Source organism: Mus pahari, chromosome 1 (assembly GCF_900095145.1).
Source record: "Mus pahari chromosome 1, PAHARI_EIJ_v1.1, whole genome shotgun sequence".
Classification (NCBI taxonomy): domain Eukaryota; kingdom Metazoa; phylum Chordata; class Mammalia; order Rodentia; family Muridae; genus Mus; species Mus pahari.
In genome coordinates this window covers 148,977,826-149,002,312 of record NC_034590.1, presented here as the reverse complement: position 1 = coordinate 149,002,312, position 24,487 = coordinate 148,977,826, and the positions used below count along the sequence as shown (strand labels likewise).

General features: G+C 41.4%; 1 protein-coding gene across 1 annotated transcript in view; it reads right to left on the bottom strand.

The window, feature by feature from the left end:
• Exoc6 (exocyst complex component 6) overlaps nucleotides 1-24,487 on the bottom strand; it is a 136,270-nt gene that overhangs the window by 60,898 nt on the left and 50,885 nt on the right. Inside the window, exons 14-18 of the mRNA XM_021219995.2 lie at nucleotides 21,783-21,888; nucleotides 18,762-18,871; nucleotides 17,217-17,328; nucleotides 16,534-16,668; nucleotides 6,739-6,918 (exon numbers count right to left, since the gene is read on the bottom strand). Coding sequence (XP_021075654.1) covers nucleotides 6,739-6,918; nucleotides 16,534-16,668; nucleotides 17,217-17,328; nucleotides 18,762-18,871; nucleotides 21,783-21,888 — 643 coding nt within the window. The remainder of the gene's footprint in view (nucleotides 1-6,738; nucleotides 6,919-16,533; nucleotides 16,669-17,216; nucleotides 17,329-18,761; nucleotides 18,872-21,782; nucleotides 21,889-24,487) is intronic.

Here is a 24,487-nt window from a genome sequence, read left to right as displayed (position 1 = left end):
TACATCACTCTCAGATCAAGTACATCATGGGGCAAGCTTAGTGTTAGGAACAGCTAGAGCCACGCTTGAGGCAATAGACACAGCAATGGCCAATGTCAACTATAAAACTTAGGATGTCAAATATTTATTTGCATTTAAAAATTCTATTGTGGGGCTGGAGAGATGGCTCAGTGGTTAAGAGCACTGACTGCTCTTCTGAAGGTCCTGAGTTCAAATCCCAGCAACCACATGGTGGCTCACAACCATCTGTAATGAGATCTGATGTTCTCTTCTGGTGTGTCTGAAGGCAGCTACAGTGTACTTATGTATAACAATAAATAAATCTTTGGGCCAGAGCGAGTGGGGCAAAAGCAAGCACAGGTCCTGAGGTCAATTCCCAGCAACCAAATGATGGCTCACAACTATCTGTACAGCTATAGTGTACTCATATACACATAACATAAATAAATAAATCTTTAAAAAAAAAAAGAAAAAGAAAAGAATATTGCACACTTGGAAGAATAGGTCCCCACCACACATGCCTGAGATAGTCCTACAACACGACAGGGAGTTTGATATGCTTTACACAGAGCCAGAAGGTCACTGTGTGACTTTGGGGGAAAGTTGTTTCTATGTAAACCATTCAGAAATCATTAGAGATAACTTGTCTGTGCTCTGGAAAAACCACACAGAACGGGTGAAGGCCCTAAATGGAATAACAAAACAACAACCCCACTCCACCTCCAGTGGTTCTCATTCTCATGCTCAGGCTCTGCCTGACTAGTAATTCTGTCAGCTGTCACACACAGGGCCTAGGTTATCCTGCTCCTGTGCCTTACCGTTGCCCCCTGCATTATAAATGTTGTAACCAGATACATTAGCTCACCATTAGGAGCTATTAAGCTGATGCTGATTAGGGCCCAATATGAACAGATACCCACCACAGAGTCAAGAATCCGACTCAGAGTATAACTCAAGGAGGGAATATGACGGCTAACTTTATGTTTGGAAGTTTAAAATCTCTTCACTTAAGAGGGCTTTAAAGGAAAATTCGCCTTTAAGGACTGTCAGGAGTTACATTTTACTGCTGTTTCTGCTTCTGTAAACAAAAGCTTGTTTTGCATGAGAGGACCTTCAGCTTTCAGGAGAACAAATTGTAACTTGTGTTCTTTGCCTTTATCAACCCTTGACTGAGGTGGCTAGCCACTGCCTTGGGGAATTCCAGTCCGGCATGGAGACCTGACACTGGCATATGAATAAAAGCACCTTCTCTGTTATAACTTATTCATGGTCAGACTAGTGAATCTCTAAATGACCTCTGACCCATAACAACCCATACTTTGTTCGGTTGTGGCCTCCATACCTGTGGTGAGCAGATGCTGTTGTGTGTTGCAACTTCCCAGGAGAAGTTTTGTCACACAACACATGGTCTCGTAACTAGCATGCACTCATGAATCACATGGACTCGTATCGCATGGATTCATTTATCACATGCACTCATGCACTGTACAAGCTCATAGACCCCATTGGTTAATTCTCACAGTGTATTGTGGTATGCTGTTGTTGAAAAAGAGCATTCAAGAAGGGCATAAAGTCTTCAGAGTAGATGGTGTAACAACTACTAGTTTCTGAGACTCAGATGCCAGGCCTTCTTCTATACATCGCGCTACTATTTCATATAATCCTCACAAAGGAACCATGTCAGCCATGCTCTCATTAGCATCGGTTTTCAGGGGAAAGACCTCAGAGAGGTTCCCAAAGCACTGCCCTTCCCAAGGATGTATTTCCTACTGACTTTCATAATCAGTTCCAGAAAGGCCTGTCTCACCAAAACAGTTAATGTTCCCCTAAGACTTTATGTTTCCACAGACTAGAAATATATCAAGGGCAATGTCAAAATAATTATAAGTTAAGTACTTATTTTTCTCTGGGAAAAATAAGCCTGCAGGAAGCTCATCCTTTTCTAATTTACATACTAACTTTAGCTTGTATCTACTTACCGACATGGCTGCATAATCATTGATGTTTGCCTTAGTCTGAGAAGGAAGTAAGCAAGGTAATCAAATGAAAAGAGGAAATGTATTCTAATTATGAAAGAACCGATATCTGAGGCAGCAAAACTAAATACAATAAATACAGTAAAGCAAGTAGCGTCTGTGTGTTGCTAATGAGAAGGCACTAGTTACCACATGCATGTGATAATCATTTCATTTGGAAGATTTGTAGGTGAGTTTTACATACACATTAATCAGGTAAGTTTTTCTACAAACTTTTGTGCATATAATGAAGTTGACCTGTCAACATTAAAATAATGAGCTTTAGCAGTGTGTTGAATTGGCAAATTTAGTAAAAAGCCAACTTTAGACAGGGTTCTTTGCTCTACAGCACTGGCTCTCAAACTTTAAGCAACAATAATAATAATATTAAAATTTAAACAGTACATAAAATGCCAGATTTTAAGCTACAGAAATTTTAGGTCTACAGCATGCACTGATCCTGAACAAATAACAGTCATTGTTCTTCAGATGATTTTAATTTAGAAAGAAGTAAAATGTCTATTTCTTCACAAATAACAGAACATTATAGAGAATACATAACTCAGAGGATGCTCTGAAAGGGATTTAAGTCACTATGTTCTAACATAATTCATGCAGCTAAACTAAATTCCTTAAGGAATGAAGGCTCACATCTGACAGCTAATTAAATATATTTTGTTCCCTAAAAAGTGAATAGTAGACCAAGGTAAAAACCCAACTAATGGCCACAATTTAACTGCATATAAACCTCTGATGGCTTCTTTTAAATTTTCAGTGATTAACAAAGTATCAATTTCTTAAATAAGAGGACTGAATTAAAGCACTGCTTATTTTTTACTTCAACTACTTTATTTTTCTTGCCTTTTTTTTTTTCTTTTGGAGACAGAGTCTATGTGGCTTAGTAATCAGATAAATTTCTAATTTACAATCTCCCTGGGGCTACAGGCAAGTATTATCATTTACACTTCAAAAACAAATGCATAATATTCAGGTATCATTAAAAAGTTTCCAAAGAAAGGTACTGACTGACTCAGAAACATGTTTCAAATTCATGCTAATACAGTGGAACTCAGATCTTGTTTATTAGTGGAAGCTGAGCTTCTAGTAGAGAGGAGATTGGACATTTCCATTAAATACACAAGTAAAGACACAGGCAAACTCAGCCTCCTCAGCTAAGCAACCGAACGGAGCCTATACTTGGTGAGTTGACGGCTGTGCTAACTAGGAAATTCATTCTCCAGACTGGGCTTGACTCTAGACAACCACTAAATGCTTCCTAGATGTAAACTGCAACAGATTTTGTTTTGATTGGTATAATGTCACCATCATATTTACTTTCTTAATTATTTTCCATAATCTTTCAAAGTATATATAGATATAATGGAAAACATATAAAAGTCACAGAATTTTATTCGGCAGAAAGGCCAATCAATCAACAGCAAGACAATCCTATAAATCATAGGATGCATCCTGCTTTCATCATAGGTCATATTATACTACTTTTTATTTGTTTGTTTGTTTGTTTTGTTTTTTGAGACAAGGTTTCTCTGTGTAAGAGTCCTGGCTGTCCTGGACTGGCTTTGTAGACCAGGCTAGCCTTGAACTCATAGACCTCTGCCTGCTTCTGCCTCAACAGTGCTAGGATTAAAGGTGTGTGCCACCATGCCCAGCTTATTATATTACTCTTATATGAATTATATTCAGCAAGTAACATAAATTTTTATTCATTAGCAGTCTACATTTAAAAGTTAATTAATTAAACATTAATAATAAAACTGGGCTGTAAGGATATAACCTTGCATTTTTAATATAATTCTTTCTGGTCACACAAAAGAAAAGATAAAGCAAATGATTCTACTCTTGATTCTAAAGTTCCCTCTACAGTTTTCAATCAAGAAAATAAGTGTAAGTCACAAAAACTGAACCAAAAAAGGGCAAAGAAAGTCCTGAGTCTGCTTCCCAGCACCCGGATGGAGACACAACTACGTGTAACCCAGTGCCAGAGACTCTTACACTCTCTGCTGGTCTCTGCCTGCACTGCATACGAGATGCACTTACATACGTGTAGGCAAAACACTCATACACATAAAGTCAAGATGGTAGACAGCAGGTTTGTTTAACATCCTAATATACCAACAAAATAGGAAGTACTGAAACTATTAAAATGGAAAAATTATTCAAAAGCAGAGAAAAATGACAACAGGGAAAAATCAAGAACTGCTTCCTGGGAGACAGAAAGCCACAGAGTAAAGCAGAGAAAGCCACTGTCTGTCACATACTACCAGAGAGCTACAGTGCAGCTGGAAGCCAGCTAGAAGGGACGGGGAGGTGAGGATGAGAGCAATGGAAATGAAGAGTGGAGAGTGGAGAAAGGGAAAATAACTGGAGAAGAATTTGGGGATAGCTGAAGCTGCAGATATAGGGAGGAAAAAAGAGGGTAAGAAGATGAAAAGGAGAGAGAAGGACAGAGAGACAGACAGAGAGAGGGAAAGAATATGTATGTATAAGAAAAGAAGGGAGTCAGAACAATATAAAACTATGCAGCCCTCTATTTAACATATTATGGGCATGACAGGAGATCACATCCCACTCAGGAGCCTTCCTCCTGAGGACACTGCAACTGTGCAGCTGCAGCTGAAACTGCAGAAGAAGCTGGCTCCGCACGCGCAGCCCAGTGGTTAAGATCACTGGCTGCTCTTACAGAGACCCATGCTTGGTTCTTAGCTCCCACACTAACAACAGCCTGTAACTGCAGCTTCAGGATATGCACAAACGCACACATGTTTACCTAAAAAAAAAAAAAATTCTTTCAAAAAGAAAAGGAATCAGCCCTAAAAAGATGAATCATAACCCCATGACTAGCTCCATTCCTGCTGTGTCAAGGAGAACCCTGAGCAATGCAATCTATACATAAATAAAGAGATACAAGGGACATTCTTATTCCAAAGACAGAGACGGGAGGGCATCAGGAATCATGAAAGAGGAAACAGAAGGGCTGATAACAATGGGGAACCCAAAGGCCAGGCAAAGAAAAGTGGGTAACAGCCCGCGGTTCCAACCCTGGCTTTCTGGATATGAGCCAAAGCCAAAAGCATACGGTTAAGCTGGGCATTCTAGTGAAGACCAGCAGTCCTGGCCGCAGGACAAGCCCACGGCTCTCATACGCCTTAACCCCAAGACTCACACACGTGACAGCCACAGCAAGGCAGGCTGGCACTGGAGAAGAAACCCATTTTGTCCCCTGTATCTTGGGAGTGCTCCAGCCAGGCACTACCTTGAGAGAGGTACTGTTGAGACTGCGCTAGGTCAGGGAGGGGTGAGTATGATCTATGTACGTAGGTCATGTATAACTACGTCATATGAAACCCGTTATTTTATACAGTGAATCTAATTTAAAAGCTTTTGCTTTTCTTCCTGAACACCATGTTAAACTATTTCTAGTCAACCATTTGGAGCAGCTCCTCGCAGGATTTGTAATCTGGTGGAGGGAATCCTGGGGCTGTTTGTCGCTGTTGCTTTTCATTTCAAACAAAGGAGATGGTTAGGAGAGCTTCCCTAGGCTCCCTGTGAACCTGAATTCAGCTGTATCCTACACAATGGGATGCCGCGCAGGGGAGTGTTTTGTCCACATGGCACAAGCCTGAGTCATCTAGGAAGCAGGAGAATGCCTCCACCAGACTGGTCCCTATGCAAGTCTGCAGGGCATTTTCTTACTGAGTGACTGGTGTGTGGGGGTCCAGCCCACTGGGGGCACCGTCAGGTGTTTCTGCAGGGAATAAGAAAAGCAGCTGCAAAACCTGTAGCAAGCCTATACGTGGTGTTCCTCCATGGCTCTGCTTCAGTTTCTGTCTTTGAGGTCCTGCCTGACATCCCTTCATGATGTGTCATAAGCTATCCTAGCGACTTTGGTTGTGCCATTTATCACAGCAGTAGAAAACTGGGATGATTTAAACAGTTGACAAGTTTCATCCCATTTTCATAAAAACTCCATTTCTAAAATATTAACCTTGCTATACTTAATAAGAGCGTTCCCCCATCCACTGGCCTCTGCAGTCAAGTGAAAAGCCCAGTATTCCAGTCAATCCTCAGTCAAATGTCCTTACTACAGCATGTGCATTTCATCACGGGAAGCTGAATGTGTGGGTGCTCTAAGTATGTGCTGAACTGAGCGATGTTCCTTTTGTGCTTTCTAATCTCTTGTCCAAAAAAGTATCAAAAGCCAGGTGGTGGTGGCGCACACCTTTAATCCCAACTCTCGGGAGGCAGAGGCAGCTGGATCTCTGAGTTTGAGGCCAGCATTATCTACAGAGAGTTCCAGGAAAGACAGGTTACACAGAGACCCTGCCTCAATAAACCAAAATGAATAAATGAATGAATGAATGAATGAATATTAAAAAAAGTATCTAATAGTTTCTTGGACTTTGTAAACTAGAAAAGATTAGATTAACTTTCACAAGGCTCCTTTTAAAGTTTATTTCTACTTAAACCTACACTGTTAATTTGCTTTTAGTAGAAAATTATAGTTATTTTAGTTAAAAAGTACAATGAATTAAAATCTCAATCAACTTCAGCTAGTTCTTTATCAAATGATTTATAATTATTTGATAATAAGTAGACATATGATAACTAAAAGATTGTTTTAAACAAGGAAGCACCCAAAAACTGAATTGTAAAATATATTTTAGAAAGTAAACTTATAATTTTTGAAATTGTCTATACTTACAGGCAAATGGGTAAATACTTGAAAGATGCTTCTCAGAAAATTAATAAGATCCATTAAATAACCACTTGCTCTCCCATCCGACTCAGCCATGGTCCAGTCATAATCAGCCAGCTGAACAAATTCATCAATTTTTTGATTGAGTTTGGTATATATTTCTCCTTCCGCCGCATGTCGAGCATCCTGAGAGAGGGTGAAGCACCAGCAATAAGAAACAGTAACAGGAGCAAGTGGCCTTACACTTTTAAATTTTACTTGAAGATTTTCATTGGTTTAACATTATAATCATTTATTCAAATGCAGGAAAGGTGTCATGTTTTTGTGGGTGCGGCAAAGCTGACCTGACTGGCTGCCCCATCTGCTTTCCCCTCTGCTCTGACTAACGGGCCTTTAAGAGACATGTCTTAGTTTCCCTTCCTATGCCTGTGACAAAATGCCCTGACCAAAGCAACCTAAGGGAGAGTGGGTTTATTCTGGCTCACAGAGCAAAGATATGGTTAGCTCATCTTGGTGGGGAAGCCGCAAAGGCTGGAGACAGCCACATCTCATCCACAGAGAAAGCACAGAGACATGAATGCCTAACCCTGCTCAGCAAGCTTTCTGCTCCTCTATAATCTCAGATCCAGCCAGACAAAGGCATGGCCAGTGCTCCATCTCCCAGATGATCCTAGATTCTGTGCAGCTGACAATACTAACCACCATGCTGTTCTCCTCACAGCTTAAGAGAATGACCCTTATAAAGAACAAAAGCCAGAAAGCAGAGGCTGCTGAGAATGCAGAGAGCGCACAGATTCGCTAAGGGAAAGTAAGCTGGACCATCACAGAGAAAATGGAACAGCGTTGTCTTTCTGGACCCACAGGGAATGGGTTTCAGAATCTTCCTCCTATTATTATAAGTACTAAATTCAGGTCCTTTATAAAATGGCATAGCATTGGCTTATAACTTATATACATTCTCCTATATATTTTGTCATCTCTATATTATTTATAATACATAAAACAATGTAAATGCACGCAAATAAACTCCAGCCATAGTTTCAGAGGTATCTTCAGCTGATCTAAGCGAGGGCTTCTCCAGTGCAAACGTGCCTTTCTCCATGTGTAGTCAAAACATCTGGGACTTTTTTTTTTTTTTTTAATGAAAAGGAAACCTGCAGTGGTAGATTATAATTGTGTCCCATAAATGGTTAACCAAAAATGGAAAAGAAAATCCTGGAAAAAAACATGCCCATGGACATCTTTTTAAAACTCTAATTTATGCTGGGTTCAGTGGCCCACATTTTTAATTCCAGTACTCAAGAGGCAGATGTCTGTGAGGTCAATGCCAGCCTGGTCTACACAGTGAGTTCCAGGTCAGCCAAGGATACATAGTGAGATCCTGTCTGAAGAAAGCACAACAAAAACAATCAGACACAAGCGCACCAGGAGAAGCCTCTGACATATTCTTGGGAAACTGGAAGGCCATATGTATGTCTGGGCCAGTGTGCATTCTCAGAAAAGGCTTCAGAGGGTCTAAACTCTTACCTAGGACTAACCTTGAAGCAGGAAATGAAAGCTAAGGCAGAACTGTCTCCATATTTAAGGCATGCCCCAGCATACGGACAGAATCTCTTACAAAAGACAGGAGTTTAACCAGTCTAGGCTCTCTGGGAAATCTGTGTCTAATAGTTAGCTGACCGTTAAGCTAAGCAAGTAGACTTCAATGGCCACACGAAGAAAACAGACTTACAAATCCAGTCCAGAAAAAAAAAAAAAAAACTGAAAGCAGTAAAGTAGCAAGGGGAAGAAGAACAAACCCAGGATGAATGAGATACTGATTTCCAACGCTGCACATTACATCATTTTAAATGTCTGCTTATCAACAAAAACATGCAACAGATAGAAAAACCATGCTTCCCCCCTCCCCCAGAAGAGAAAGCAATCATTAGAAGAATCTTTGAGGAAGCCCAGATACTAGGCTTACAAGACAAAACTTCACATAAACTATTCAAAATGTGTTCAAAGAAAAGGAAGCCTTAAAAATGTGGTTTAATGATATTAGCTCAGAAACTTAGAATACCCAAGATACAATTTGCAAAACTCATGAAACTCAAGAAGAACAAAGACCAAAGTGTGGATACTTCGTCCCTCCTTAGAATGGGAAACAAATACCCATGGAAGGAGTTACAGAGACAAAGTTTGGAGCTAAGACGAAAGGATGGACCATCCAGAGACTGCCCTACCCAGGGATCCATCCCATCATCAGCCACCAAACCCAGACACTATTACACATGCCAGCAAGATTTTAATGAAAGGACCCTGATATAGCTGTCTCTTGTGAGGCTATGCCAGTGCCTGGCAAACACAGAAGTGGATGTTCACAGTCAGCTATTTGATGGAACACAGGGCCCCCAATGGAGGAGCTAGAGAAAGTACCCAAGGAGCTGAAGGGGTCTGCAACCCTGTAGGTGAATCAACAATATGAACTAACCAGTACCCCCCAGAGCTCGTGTCTCTACCTGCATATGTAGCAGAAGATGGCCTAGTCAGCCATCATTGGGAAGAGAGGCCCCTTGGTCTTGCAAACTTTATACGACCCAGCACAGGGGAAGGCCAGGGCCAAGAAGTGGGAGTGGGTAGGTAGGGGAACAGGGGTGGGGGAGGGTATAGGGGACATTCGGGATAGCATTTGAAATGTAAATGAAGAAAATATCTAATGAAAAATTGGAAAAAATAAAAAATAAAGAATTAAAAAAATGTGGTTTAAAAAATGAGGAAAATACCTCAGTTAGTGGAAAGCATAGTCAAATTACTAAAATGTATTCATCAAAGTGGGAAAGACTTGTTAGAAAGGCTCAGCAGCAGATGGAGGAAATCAGTGATGAGCACTGTACAGCAACTAGACCTGCGCAAACCTGCAGAGCACCCCATTCAACAACAGCTGGCCACATATCACGTCCTAAAACCTAAGAAGACAAACTTAAAGGCCAAACGCAGCTTTCACAGCTGTGGTCAGTTCTCAAGAACAGAGAAAGGCGGGGTCAAGGATCAAGTGCGGATGAACTGTTCAAAGATACAAGCCTGGCTGCACGCAGCTCTCTGACATCACCTGAGAAGGTTCTCTGTGCACTAGACAGCAGTTAATGCAAAACCTCACAACGTAGGTGAGAGCAGAGAATAAGTGTCTGGGGAGTCTCCAGCAATAAAGGGGCATCTGTTTCACACCCCTCTCCCACAAGGCTCAGGACCATCTGGGAAGAAGGGGCAGAAAGATGTAAGAACAGAGGTTGGGAGAAGATGGCTTAAAAAGCAAACGAAAACAGTACCCACCAAAATGAAAGCTTCACTAAGGAAGAAAGTTTTCATCTGTCTTGCGCACTAACATTGCCCCGTGCACCTAGAACAGTACCTGGCACACAGTGCACGATAGCAGTTGGGAAACCGTATACTGGAGAGGTCTGTAATGCAGTTCATATACAAAAGTGCCACATAAAAATTAACCAAAGAGGCGGGAGGTGGGGCGGGACCCTCTAGAAAGTCCCAGAGGCCTGGGAGGTGAGAAACCTTAGCCAAAAGTCCAACAGTAGGGACAGGGAACTCGGATGAATCCACCCCCAGAAGACAGACAGGGCCTCAAGTGGAGGGAGGGGGTTACTAACCCACAGTCAAACTTTCTGACCCAGAATTGTTTCTGTCTAAAAGAACTGTAGGGACAAAAAATGGAGAAGAGACTGAAGGAAGGTGATCCAGTGACTGGCCCAACATGGGATCTATCTCATGGGGGTAGGGGCACCAAGGCCTGACACTATTACTGATGCTATGTTGTGCTTACAGATGAGAGCCTAGCATGGTTGTCCTCTGAGAGGCCCTACTAGGAGCTAACTGAGGCAGACACAGACAAATTACACCCAACCTGGACTGAAGTCAGGGACCCCTATGGTTGAATTAGGAGAAGGACTGAAGAAGCTAAAAGGGAAAGCGACTTCAATAGGAAGACCAGCAGTCTCAACTAATCTGGACCCCTGGGAGTGCCCAAAGAATGAGCCATCAACCAGGCAGCATACATGGGTTGGTCCCCTGGCACATATATAGCACAGGACTGCCTGGTCTGGCCTCAGTGGGAGAAGATGTGCCTAATCCTGGAGAGACTTGAGACCCCAGGGAAGGGAAAGACCTGGGGGGAAGGGGAGAAGAGGGGGTACACACTCTTGGAGGCAAGAGGGAGGAGGAATGGGATGAGGAATTCTATGTGGGGGGACTGGGAGGTGGGGCAATGGCTGGAAGGTAAATAAGTAAAATAATTTAAAAAAAAAAAGAACCATAGAATGAGTAAATATAAACACATTAGTATAGACCACATGTACAGTTAAAAGAGACCCCTGTGGGCCAGACCTCGAGCTTCCACTGATATGGAAACAGGGGCCAGTGAAGAAGCACTGAGAGGCCAGCTGCTGCCCCAGTGAAGCACTACAGAGTAACACAGTACCTCAGAACGCAGTGGCTTAACATGAGCAGATTACTAAATTCCCAGCACCCTTGGTCAGAGGACAGAGGGACAACCTTGCTCTGGACTGTCAAAGCTGCACTGGGACAACTTGAAGGAGGGGAGCAAGATCCAGGGTCTGGAGTTAGCATGATCTGGAGTCGTTCACTCCATCCCTGGCATCTGAGGTGGGTGAGCTCTCCACATGCCTTGGCTTCTTCATGGTGTAACTAGGCTCCCCCACATCCTTGCTCACTTGCTCTTTAGGCGCCCACATCTCAACTCTGTGCTCTAGGCTGGCTCAAACTCAAGCTCTTCCTCCTGGGGTGAGGGGCTTGCACCTGCACACCCTGCTGGTAACTGGCCTTCTAACAGCAGCACAAGGCTGCCTGAGATGAGGCAGGAGGCTCCTGCTTTTCCGTCCTGTCAGAAGTCCTACACTCTCTCCACTGTGCTCTTGATTCTTACTGTAAGCAAGCACAATTCTGCCAAGCTCAAGAGATGCCATACTTCCTCCACTGTTCCATGAGAGCACTGCCAAGAAATTGGTCTTCACTATAAAGGTGCCATCCCTGAAGGTGAGCAAGATCACTCAGTAAGTAATGATGCTGTGTAAGATAATTAGTACATCACAGTATCACTCAGTAATGATGCTGTGTAAGATAATATATCACAGTATCAAGCTTTCTGAATTCCACAATTTAACTCACTGACATCATCTGCAATTGAACAAAATAACATTCTGGAATGGAGCATTAGTAATTGGACAGAGGAGTCTTGTTTATTATGTATTAGCCATAACACTAATATACACCCCTTCTTAACTTTCCTTGCTATATCAGGGAGAGGCAGGCTGTCATATGCTTGTGACCCACAGAACTACACCATAGCATACCTTAACGATATGACCTGGAAGTTGCTTTTTCAGAGCAACATAAAAATGTTTATCAGTTTGCATTTTGCCCCAGTGTTCACCATCAGTCCCTTCTTTCATATCTCATTACCTTTAGATTGGACCTAAGCAGATAAATATATTACAGAGTAATCCAGAACCACGGAGACCAGCACTGCCAGAGGACAGCCTGGAGCTAGCACTCAGGACCTCACTAGCCTGACACTCACTCACACTATCACCGAGCAAGGGAACTCAGGAGACTTTACCCCTGCCTTCTACTCCATCCTCTATGCACACTCATACCCGTACCCGTGAGGCCCTGCCCCAACACAAGCAAGAAGAGAAAGAGAGAAGTGCAGCAAAGCTCTCTCTCTCATCCTTGACGGGAAGAGACCAGTGATCTGCCACTGAGCAGTAACTCTAGCCACAAAAACTCAAAATCTAGTTCTAAGAGGCTCCTCAAAACTAAAATTTTTATTTAAAAAAAATGCTGTTCTGGGGCTGGAGAGATGGCTCATCGGTTAAGAGCACTGACTGCTCTTCCAGAGGTCCTGATTTCAATTCCCAGCAACCACATGGTAGCTCATAGCCATCTGTGAGGGGATCCGATGCCCTCTTCTGCTTTGCCTAAAGCCAGCTACAGTGTACTCATACCAAAAAACAAAACAAAACAAAACAAAAAAACCAAAAAACAAAACAAAAAAATGTATGTATGCATATATATACATATATATGCTATTCTTTTAAGAATCTACTTTAAGGGCTGGAGAGATGGCTCAGCGGTTAAGAGCGTTGACTGCTCTTCAGAATGGTCCTGAGTTCAAATCCCAGCAACCACATGGTGGCTCACAACCATCCATAATGAGATCTGATGCCAGCTTCCAGGGTGTCTGAAGACAGCTACAGTGTACTTACATATAATAAATAAATAAATATTTAAAAAAAGTAAAGAATCTACTTTAAATCCAGTTTTAAAATTAATGCTGTTTCCCTTTTTAAAAACAAAAACAAAAAACTTATAGTGTTTTTTGGTTTTTCGAGACAGGGTTTCTCAGTGTAGCCCTGGCTGTCCTGGAACTCACTTTGTAGATCAGGCTGGCCTCGAACTCAGAAATCTGCCTGCCTCTGCCTCCCAAGTGCTGGGATTAAAGGCATGCGCCACCACTGCCCGGCTAAACTTGTAGTTTTATAACAATAAAACAAAGACGGTTATTAGTTCACATTCTCTTGAAACAATTTAAATATGAGATGATTAATTTAAAATATCCATCAAAAGTTAAAGAACAAACTACCTAGACATTTTGAAGTTATAAGAAAAAAAATAAGTTTTAATCTGAAGGCAGAAAATACATGAAAATAAATCGCTTGCATCCTACTCAAATGAAGTGATGAAGTGTGGTTTCTGGGCTGGGCACAGGGATGTGCACCTTGATGGCAGCACTGGTGTACACACAGCAAGTTGCCAGGGCTACACAGTGAGACCCTGTCTCACATACAAACAGCGTGTGCTTTCTGGACTTGGTGTTCAGAGAAACGGTGACCAAGATCACACTAGTCGTTTGTTTCACTGCGGTTTGGGGGCAGCAAAACAGAAGCCCAGACTATAACAGCTCACTGCTTCCGTCTCTGCTGCTGCAAGCGCTTCGGTGACGACACTGAGGCTCGGCTTCTCCTACACTGTCTAAGTTAAAACAAACTCTCCTCACAACCTCTTTCCAATGAAGGGAAAAGCATACTTTAAGACGTTTAACGCCTTCCGCAGAGGGTAATAGCAAGCTGAGTGCTCTGCGTAAAAACTCCTGACTGCTGAGGACAGAAAACAGGAACAGGAAAGACAACATTTGAACGGATGTCTCTAAGCACCAGGGGCTCTCAGCATTTTATAATCCAGACAAGTAAAACCACTGCGAAGTACATGTGCCCCTGACCCGGCATGAAATGACACGCTATTATATACGCTTCATTAAAAATGTAAAGATTCAGCTTATAAAATAATAATAAGTTCCTCCTTTGCCTGTTAAAGAAACAGTGCCCTCTAGGGGGCAGAAACGTAACTAGCATAACGAACTGATCTCTACTTCAATGTAAAAAAAAAAAAAAAGCTCTCCTACCATCCTACCATTCATTATCAGGGCTTCACAACCAAAGACGTGAAACAGAACGCCCTGAGGAACGGTTTAACGTACACAAGTTCCTGTAAGCACAGGCGTTCTGAATAAAAGCTAAACAGTAACAGCTAAACACTGTTAGTAACCTGCTGTGACTCTGCATTGTCTATTGTTCCTTCTTTAGCTCACAAGTATGTTTTGGACAACAGTCCTGGCTCCAACCACAGCTATCGGGAGGGCTGGGCTGACCTGGAGCTAGCTCCAAGGACAGACCCTGAGGTTAAGCTGACTAGTAATTGCCATGTTGCCCTCAGAGGATCTGGGTCAACCAGGGTGTGTGTCTGGAGCAGTGGCCAGGTGACCAATCCAGTAGCAGCGGAGAGCCTAGAAGGGGCATCTGGACACCATGTAGAGTGTGGAGACGAAGCCAAACTTGCACAGATCACAGGTAACAGAGGAAGAGATTCTGGGTCCTTGAGGACTGCCCTGCCCCCACAGGCAGCTGAAGTCTGCCCAATCCTTGGATGTTTCTGTTACAATGAACAAAAAACGTTTCCCATCATTTTAGTTTTTCTGTCGCTTTTTTAGAAATGGGCCTTGATTTGTTGCCTAAATTAGTCAATTTCTGGGCTGAAATGATCCTCCTGCCTCGGCATCCAGCACAGTCAGGATACAGTGAGCACATCCAGACTCATTACTGTTTAAGAAAGCTTGAAAGGAGCGAAGTAAGGGTAAAGCTGAAATCACTAGAGCATGTGTCCCCACTGCTAGGTTTTACGTTGATTTAAGAAACCACAGACCATTTGATCCGATTCTGAACTTTCTAATTGGGATTCAATGGCATACAGCATCCAATTGATCATCGCATGGCACCACTGATGCTAAAGACAGAGGGAAGCGGATGAAGACTGCACAATAAATCCCGATGTCAGTCATGAGCAATGTGACAGTGGGATGGGCAGAGAGAGAGGAGCCAACTTCAAAGTCATGCATTTTACTGTTCAGCTGAGTGACATTATGTTGCTCCTTTCCTTAGTTAGTATATATAACATCTCATTAAAAAGTGACAGATTTCAAATACTTAAAACATTTTGAACAATGCAATAAATCATCTGGAAATCGTGCATTTTATTCTTAATTTTTTAAAAAGATTTTTGTTTTGTTTTTTGAGACAGGGTTTCTCTATGTAGCTCTACGTGCCCTGGAACTAGCTCCTCAGACCAGGTTGGCCTTGAACTCAGAGATCCGCCTGCCTCTGCCTCTCAAGTGCTGGGATCAAAGGCGTGCATTGTAAACAATAGGAAGTTGCTTCTACTTATTCCTAGGCATGGGGACCTGAGTTCAAGTCCCCAGACCCACGCAGAGTGGGTGCCACAGCATGCATCTGCAATCCCAGAGATCCTACACTGACATGGAAAACAGAGCCTGATGCTCCCTTGTCTGAAGACAGTTGCTGGCCCAAGAGTTTCTGACAGTCGCCTGTCTCTGCCTCTGTGGGAGTGCCGGGATTAGACACACACTGCTGCTCCCAGCTCCTTGTGGGTTCTGGGATCTGAGCTCAGGTGCCTGGGGCTCAGAAGGACAAAAGCAGGAGGGGGAGGAGGCTGGCAGCACAGAACTTCATTGGAGCTACCAAGGAGTGAGCCACTCAGCACCATCATGTGCTCACCACCATGATGCCTGGCCTCATCTTAAGCCCAAAGCAATGAAGCCAATGAGCCTTGGGTTGAACCTGTGGAACTATAAGCCCAAAATAAGCCTTTACTGCTGTAGCTGGTTCTCAGGGATCTATCACAACAAGAGAAAGCAAGCTAGCACAGCCAACGTCCCATCTACAGCTCAAGATTAATAGAGTAAGAAAATGGGTTATAAAACAGACGTGAAATTACTTAGTCTTGTATCCTTCTCCAGACACCCTTAAGTAATGAATCCCAGCATATCCCATGGCCTCAAAGAGAACTCTTTCATCCAGACAAAAGGAAGACTTGCATTTATTTTTCTTCAGATCAGAACCAGAAAGCAAACCTTGAACTTCATGTTTAATTTCCAAGCACACATATTCATGTACCACTCTTAACTATGAAACATTAATGAAAATTCAGTTAGTCTAATTCTGCACTTCCATTTGTTGTCAAAACATGAACAAACTATATTGCATAAAACCAATACTTTAAATAAAATCCTTAAATTGCCAAGAGGAACTCACAACTGACAGTCCTCATAGGCAATGATTACCTGTGATGCTCAATGTTTAGGATATAATAAAAATTATCTTTAATTTTTTAGATTTCCTACAATAACCGAATGACAAGTTTTGGTCAGATTTTACATACCTTAAAAGTAGAAAGTCCATAAAGTCTTGTGGTGTGAACGGTTTCTTGAGAAATATTTGTAATGTTAGTTATAAAATCCTCTAGGTATTTGCAAGTTTGTTCCAGGTGTGTTGTGTTTATGATAATTTGCACCAGCTAAAAGACATGGAAGCCATGGTAAATACAGGCCAGACCTGTGCAGAACCACCTGATTTTAAAAAACTCAGTCATTACTTCCAGCCTGCCTCTGTTCTAGTTCTGTATAATTCCAGCAAGACAGGATACAACTGATTTCAAAGATCTGCCCTAAGTAAGTACTGCTTATGAGCATTTATGTTGTCTTAAAAATATTTGCATTTTATGAGTCCACAGCCAATTATTTCTAAATGAATTTCTATGGCAATCTGTAGATCTCATACACTTAACAAGCACAAACTGAGGATGGCAACGGTCTGTGAAGTCTGAGGTCTCCGCCCTTCAAGCCTCCAGCTGTCTGTCTACTACTCCCCAGGGAAACTTTTCCCTCATGTTTCCTCTTCTCTAAGATTTTTATATGTATGCCTTGTTTGCATGTAGGTTTGTACGCCATGAGCATTAGGCCAGAAAAGGGTGTCACCAGGATCTGGAGCTATGGATATTGTTAGCTGCCATTTAGGTGCCCCAATTCTTTCATAGTAAAATATTTGGTTATTATTTCTTCTTACCTCTGTCAAACCTATATGAGGTTTTCTAATAAGGTTCAGTAAACAGCTACTCAGAATTCTGGTCAGCAGCAGATTTGTTGATTTTCTAAGCATATCATCTATTTCTGTTGAGCTAAAAACAAATGTTAACATTGATAAAGCTTCCCGAGAGTATAATTACTTAATATTCTCAATTATGTAATATAACTTACTAATTTTTCTGTCCTATCTTTTATATCATATATAAAGAAAGCATGTATATCTCTCTATATAAACATATATATACTTTATAAATATAATATATACTTTATAAATGGCAGTGACTCATTAAGCTACAAACTTCAATTTCATTTTCAAAGGGATCATTTCCCATAAAGCAGGATGTTCATTTATGACATAAGTGTATCAAATCAATCAAGTTAAAAAATGAGATACTTTGTACAAAGCATTATTATAATCCCCATTGTGGAACAGTCACTTTGTAAAGTACTTTATACACAATCATAGCTAAAAGTTACTTTTAAAATAGAAGACAAGAGACTAGGGGTGTAGCTCAGTGGTAAGTGCCTGCCTGGCATATGAGGCACACATAGGCCAGAACAAGTGCTATGTGCTACGTTCTGCAGCATCTCTGGTCCTTACCTGCTAATTCCAAGTAGAACTCCTACACACAGCTGTGACAACCAAAACTGTCTCTAAGCATTGCCAATTGTAGGGGGATAGTAAGCAGCAAAGAAAACCAAAAGTATCCCATTAGAACTCCTGCCTTAAACAAGGGGAAAATTTTAATCAGCCTTTACATAAAGGCTTATTCCAAAATGCTAAATTTGTATAATTTCTCCAATTTTAACAGTGTGTTGAGTATAAATTTCTGTATTTTAAGGATCAGCATTTAGCTTAGACATAAGTATTTGTAAAAACATTCAAATTGTATGTATTACCAATGTACACAATATTACAGCCATTAAAGTTTCAGATCTAGCTCTGTGGCATTAAGTTAACTTGTAGCACTGGGTGGAGCACAGTGGTGGAGTGAGCGCTACACAGTTAGGAGAAAGGTCATTACTTCTGAAAGTTTCTTTTGAATGTCTTAATAACAGGTCAAGATCAATGGCTGCTCTTCCAGGGGACTCAAGTTCAGTTCCCAGCACCCACATGGTGGCTCCCAACTGCATGTAACTCTAGTTCCAGAGGACCCAATGCCCTCTTCTGGTCTTCTTAGGCACCAGGCATAGACACTATGCAAAGATATATATGCAGGCAAAACAGCCTTACCCACAGAATTTAATAATAATAATAATAGTAATAATAATGGGAAAGAATATATGGCAAATATTTACTACTGTTAAATCTAGATGCTGAGAGCAAAGAACTTTCCTAACAAATCATCTACAGCATACGTGTCTAACACTAATATAACAAAAAGTTATAGAAATAAGACAGAGTTAATAAAACTCAAACACAAAAGCCTTCCCAATGAGCTGACAATCCACTAAAGGGTGAGGGCCTAAAAATAAAGTTTTAATGTTTCCTAAAAAAAAGCAGATTTCATGTGAGTAAACTTACCTTCGGTGTAGCGACTCTGAGAATTTAAGACTAGCATAAATAAATTCTTTAACTTGAATATAAATAAGAGGCACGGACTGGGACATAGGAAACTTCTTTGGAAAAGATTGCTGTAAAAAGAGAAAGTTAATACTGCATTTGAGATTTGTTTTTTTAGAAAACGACATTCTAGTCTCTTATAAAGATTAAAAATGTAAGATGATTTCACAAGTTAATGTAAAAATTGTACAAAAATTCTATGGTTATATTTCTACACTATTTTTATATGTTGTTTTATTTTTTTTAACTTTTATTTATTTATTTATTTATTATTTATTTATTTAGGTAGGTCAGTAGGTAGCAGTTTTGAGACAGGATCTCACTAGGTAGCCTGCCTGGCTCAGACCTGTGGTCCTCCTGATTCTGCATCCTAAGGGCTATAATCACAGGCATGTGCTGCCATGTCTAGCCTATTTTTAATTTTAGACAAATCCAGATTTTTTTTTTTCAAAGCACAGCTATTGACAGGAGGTGGTGGTGCAAACCTTTAATCCCAGCACTTGGGAGGCACAGTCAGGCAGACCTCTGAGTTCAAGGCCAGCCTGGTCTACAGAACAAGTTCCAGGACAGCCAGGACTATAGAGAGAAATCCTGTCTCAACATACATACATACATACGTACATACATACATACAACCCACAGCCATTTAATTCTCTGCTTAGATCATAGCACTGACTCTGTCAAGCACAGGCTGCCCATGTCAACACTCTTTGTGTTCTAATGACATATGAACTATGTAGGTAATCCATTTACTTCTTTCTATTCATAAGAGTCAGGGTGGCCAGGAAAAGAAGACGCCGGTTTCCTGACTCAGGGGGGATTTTGCTTCATTTTGCTTTGATATGTACATATGTGCGTATGATGTGGCGTATGTATGTGTAGTGTATGCAACATATGCTGCAGATGTGTCTGTTTACACAGAGGCCAGAGGAGTACACCAAGTGTCCTGCGCCAACCCTTTCCACCTTATTCCCTTGAGAAAGGTTCTCTTATTGAATCTGGAGCAAGGCTGGCAGCCAGCAATCCTCCTGTCTCTGCAGCACAACAGCACGAGGGTAACAGGCACACACAGCTTCATTTGGCTTTTGTGTGTGTGCATGGGGGGGGGCGCTCTGAATTCAGATCCTCATGTTTGTGCAGTAAACACTTTTACCTACTGAGCCATTTCCTTGGTAAGATTCCTTTTACTTAAGTTTCATTAAAGGTGTGATTCCAAGTTTACCCCAAGTTTCAGAATATATCTTACAGAAATTTTCTGATCACTTTACCAACAAAGTATGGGGCCATGATGTACTTCTAAACTATTTTATCAGTCAATATTCACTAGAAAATCCTCAATTTCCAAATAGGAAAATTTCTCCAAGATTTTAACCCCAAAGCACCCCATGTCTTACACTTTAGGAAGTCTGATATACACTTCTACCTTCATACTACCTGCAACCCTGCTGTGGCTGAGTGCACCCCCACTAGGCCACCACCAAGGCCCAAGTTAAGCACAGTCAGTGGTGCTTCCTGCCCTTCATGGCACCTGGCTTCCTTGAAGACCTGGTACAGCTGGCCTCTTCTGCTTCCGAAATGATCTCTCCTCCCTCCTGCCCAGCCCTGGCTTTCCTTAAATGTCTCTACCTGCTCCACTTCTCATACTCAGCCATTCTTTCATTATTGCTATTACTTACAGCTTTGCCCTAATAAGTCACAAAGAGCTGGAAAAAAAAAGAAAAATGAGATAAATAAAAATTTTAAAAGTGGTTGCTATACAAACTATGATATTCTTTTTTAGATTTTGTATGTAGGTGAGAAATATGTGCATGTTTGCATAAGTCTGAGGTCACTGCATTTCACAGTGCAAGTGTTAAGGTCAAAGGACAACCTCGGGTATCAATCTTCCCCTTCCACCATTGTTGCAAAGTATAATATTCTTCTCCTTTAAGACCTGATTCTATCCAGAGATGTATGTGTGACTATGCATGTTTCCGTACATGTATGCATGCACATGTGGACTCACATGTTTTCCAAAGTGGCTTACATTTGTCATTTTGACTCTGAACTGCATATTCTTTCTTTCTGATGAAATCTTCAACAGCTACTACCTTCACAAATCTTGTTTTAATACCAATAAACTCTTACAGAAACTGTGTGTGTGTGTGTGTGTGTGTTTGGGGATGTGTATGTGTGTTTTCTTTTTTTAATTCACAAAAAAAAGATCTTTACAGTGGCAAATGTGACAAAGACATTCTCTCCCTAGAGCATACTCATACTGACTAGTTTTAATGTTAACTTGACACAAGCCAGAGTCATTTTAGAAGAGCGAACCTCAATAGTTGGCTTTGGGCATGCCTATAGTACATTTTCTTGATTGATGATTGATGTGGGAGGGCCAAGCTCCCTGGAAATACTGCCACCAATGGGCTGATGGTCCTGGGTTCTGTAAGAAAGCAGGCTGAGCAAGCCATGTGGAGCAAGCCAGTAAGCAGCACCCCTCTATGGTCACAGCACCAGTTCCTGCCCACGGGTTTCTGTTCCTGCCCTGACTTCCTTCAATGATGGACTGTGCAGAAGATGCATAAGCGACTTATGATCATGGTGTTTTATCGCTGCAATAGAAACCCTAACTAAGGCAGGATTCTCATTACTACAATCTACTCAGCATCTAACACACCTGCTCTGGAACACACAACCATTACTTGCACTGGGAATCCACCTCCCATTTGGGACAACTGTTTCTAGTTTCTAGTTGTTCCCAAATCCCCAAGAAATTCCTACTTCATCTAAACAGTAATAGTAGTAGTAACAATAACAATCTAGAAAGGTTAAAATACAACTACTTTTCTCAAATGACATCAAAAAGCTGCCCCCCCCCAACAAAGTCATTCTGAACTTACAATGTTAAATTTATATAGTAGTTCTATACAGTATAAATTTTATACAATAAATACGCTGATTTATTTTTTCTTAATCCTTAAATAAACAACTAGCGCATACTTTTTCAAGGTCTGGATCTTGAAAGGGGAATTTACTGATGACCACTTTATATTCTTCTTCACTGCCAATAGGGATGGGGCTGTAATTATCTTCTTCAAAAATGTCCCTGTTAAACAAGAACAATTGAAATCTTATGAATGTGTCATTAGACTACTGTAGAACAGTATCTTAAAAAACAAAACATACACACACAAAAAAAACCCCAGCTCCTACAGTTTTGTTTAAAAGTGCAAGTCACATTAAAAGTCACAATAGGAGGGGCTGGAGAGATGGCTCAGCGGGTAAGAGGACTGACTGCTCTTCCAAAGGTCTTGAGTTCAAATCCCAGCAACCACATGGTGGCTCATAACCACCCATAATGAGACCTGATGCCCTCTTCTGGTGCATCTGAAGACAGCTACAGTGTACTTATGTATAATAATAAATAATAAATAAAATCCTTTTAAAAAAAAGTCACAACAGGAAACCACTCATTACCCAGAATCCTAAAATCCGGTATCAAACAGATCTCGTCCCTCACTGTCCGTGTCCAGTGTCCTGTTTCTGGTTACATAAAGAACCTCATTTTTGACTTTCCTGTGTAGGGTATCTCTGAAGGCAGTGCATTCTGTAGAAGTTCAAATTCTTGATGATTAAGACAATGTGCTGTCGCTGTAACTGGAAAAGCGGCTTCCTAGTCTCTGTGTGTTTGCCTGTGCAGACCTCTTGCAGTTACACAGGTCACAGGACTGACTACCCAGTTTTAGCCACTGGGCTTAAAGTGGAAGATTTACAGACTTCTCTGAGTCAAAGCATGTCAGCATGTGTGAACTAACTGCGTGACAACCTTTCCTTCCCTGGAGACGACAGGTTCAAAAGGTGTAATCACCACAGAAGTACCTCAGCTCTCTGACTTCTGTGTAAAACACAAATGATTTCACCCATCGAGCTTTGGAGGACTGTTTATAACCCACTTGTCCTGGCCCAAGGTTGCTGCTTTCCCATCGACTGACTTTCCACCGGCCTCTGCCTCCCCAGGCCTGGGATTAAAGTAGTGCACCAACCACCACACCCAGCCTCAATTTACTGACAGTCATTAATACCTACTATGTACTGACTCTGACCTGTAATGAAAACAACTATTCCATGATGGTGTGTTCCACAGAGTAAGGTAAAGAACCTATGAGAGGAGGTGGAGATCATCTCACGGGAAGTCTGACCGAGAAGCTATGGAAGCTATGACGAGATTACAGGAGGAAATCGTGTGAACAGAAGAGACATAAAGCTTAAGGGGACCAAGCATAGGGGCCAAGGACTGTAAAGTCACACTGGCTGGCAAGATGGCTCCGCCGTAAGGTGTCTCTATTAGTTCAATCCCTCATTTACATTCGATATGTCTAATGAGGGACTAACATAAAACATAAGGAATGCCAAGAACTCAACAGCAACACAATAAATCACAAGATTAAAACTAGTAAGGCCCTAAATAGCTATTTCCAAGACACTCAAATGGCAAAAGAACAGGTATATGCAAGGCTGTTCAATATCACCAACCACAATGAATATGCAGATTTAAGACACAATGCAATATCATCTCAAGCCTATTAGAACTGCTATCATTTGAAAAAGACGTATGTGTTTATAAGGACATGGAGAAAGGAAATCTTTGTGCTACCGTGGTGGAAATAGAAATTAACACTGCCATTACAGAATAGAACGTGGAGGACCTACAGTATGGAGAGAACAGAAACCAGAACACCCATGTGAGCCAGCAGCCCTGCCACCATGTACGTGTCCAGGGGATATGAGATAAGACAGTGACAAGAGATCTGCTGTCCCATGTCCACTGTAGCATTTCTGCAATGGCTACAGTATGCTGCATTAGCTGCAGTGCCTCAGTATACAGCATTAGTTGCAACAGCTACAGTATACAGCATTAGTTCTGCAGCATTGTCTGCAATGCTATGGTATGAAGCATTGTCTGCAACAGATACAGCATGCAGCATTAGCTGCAATAGCTGCAGTGTGCAAGATATGGAATCAGCTCTAGCTTCTGTTGAATGGATGGATGGATGGATGGATGGATAGATGGATAAAGAAAACATGTTTTACATACATAATGGTTTATTTTTCTTAAGAAATGAGGAAATTCTAGCATTTGCACCAACACAGAAGAACCTTGAGGACATTATGCTAAATGAAACAAGCCTGGCTTAGAAAATAAATACTATATGACTTTACTTATATATTTTACAGAACCTGAAAAAGTCAGACTCACAGAAGCAGAAAGTAGAATGGTGGTTTACAGGGGGTCAAGGGCAAAGGGAAATGTCAGCCAAAATACCAGATAGGAGACATAGATTGTGAGAACAGTGCACAGTAGGATGACTGCAGTTTAGAGAACTGTCACACAGTAGGATGACTGCAGTTTAGAGAACTGTCACACAGTAGGATGACTGCAGTTCAGTGTTTTCACAACTGCCAAGAAAGTTTAAACTTAAACTCTACACTGCAGAGAGAGAATGTGATGACAATTTATTAATTTTCTTCCCAACATACTGACTTCATGGTGACAAAAGAAATGAAAAGGCCGAATCACACTGAGACACTCCCCAGTAAGACAGGCTGCTGCTGACGCTTCACAGGACTCTCCTGTGAAGTACTACACTTCCTGCAGTGCAGGTTTCTTCTTAGCGTCCTATGTGATGCCTGGCATTATGATAAGA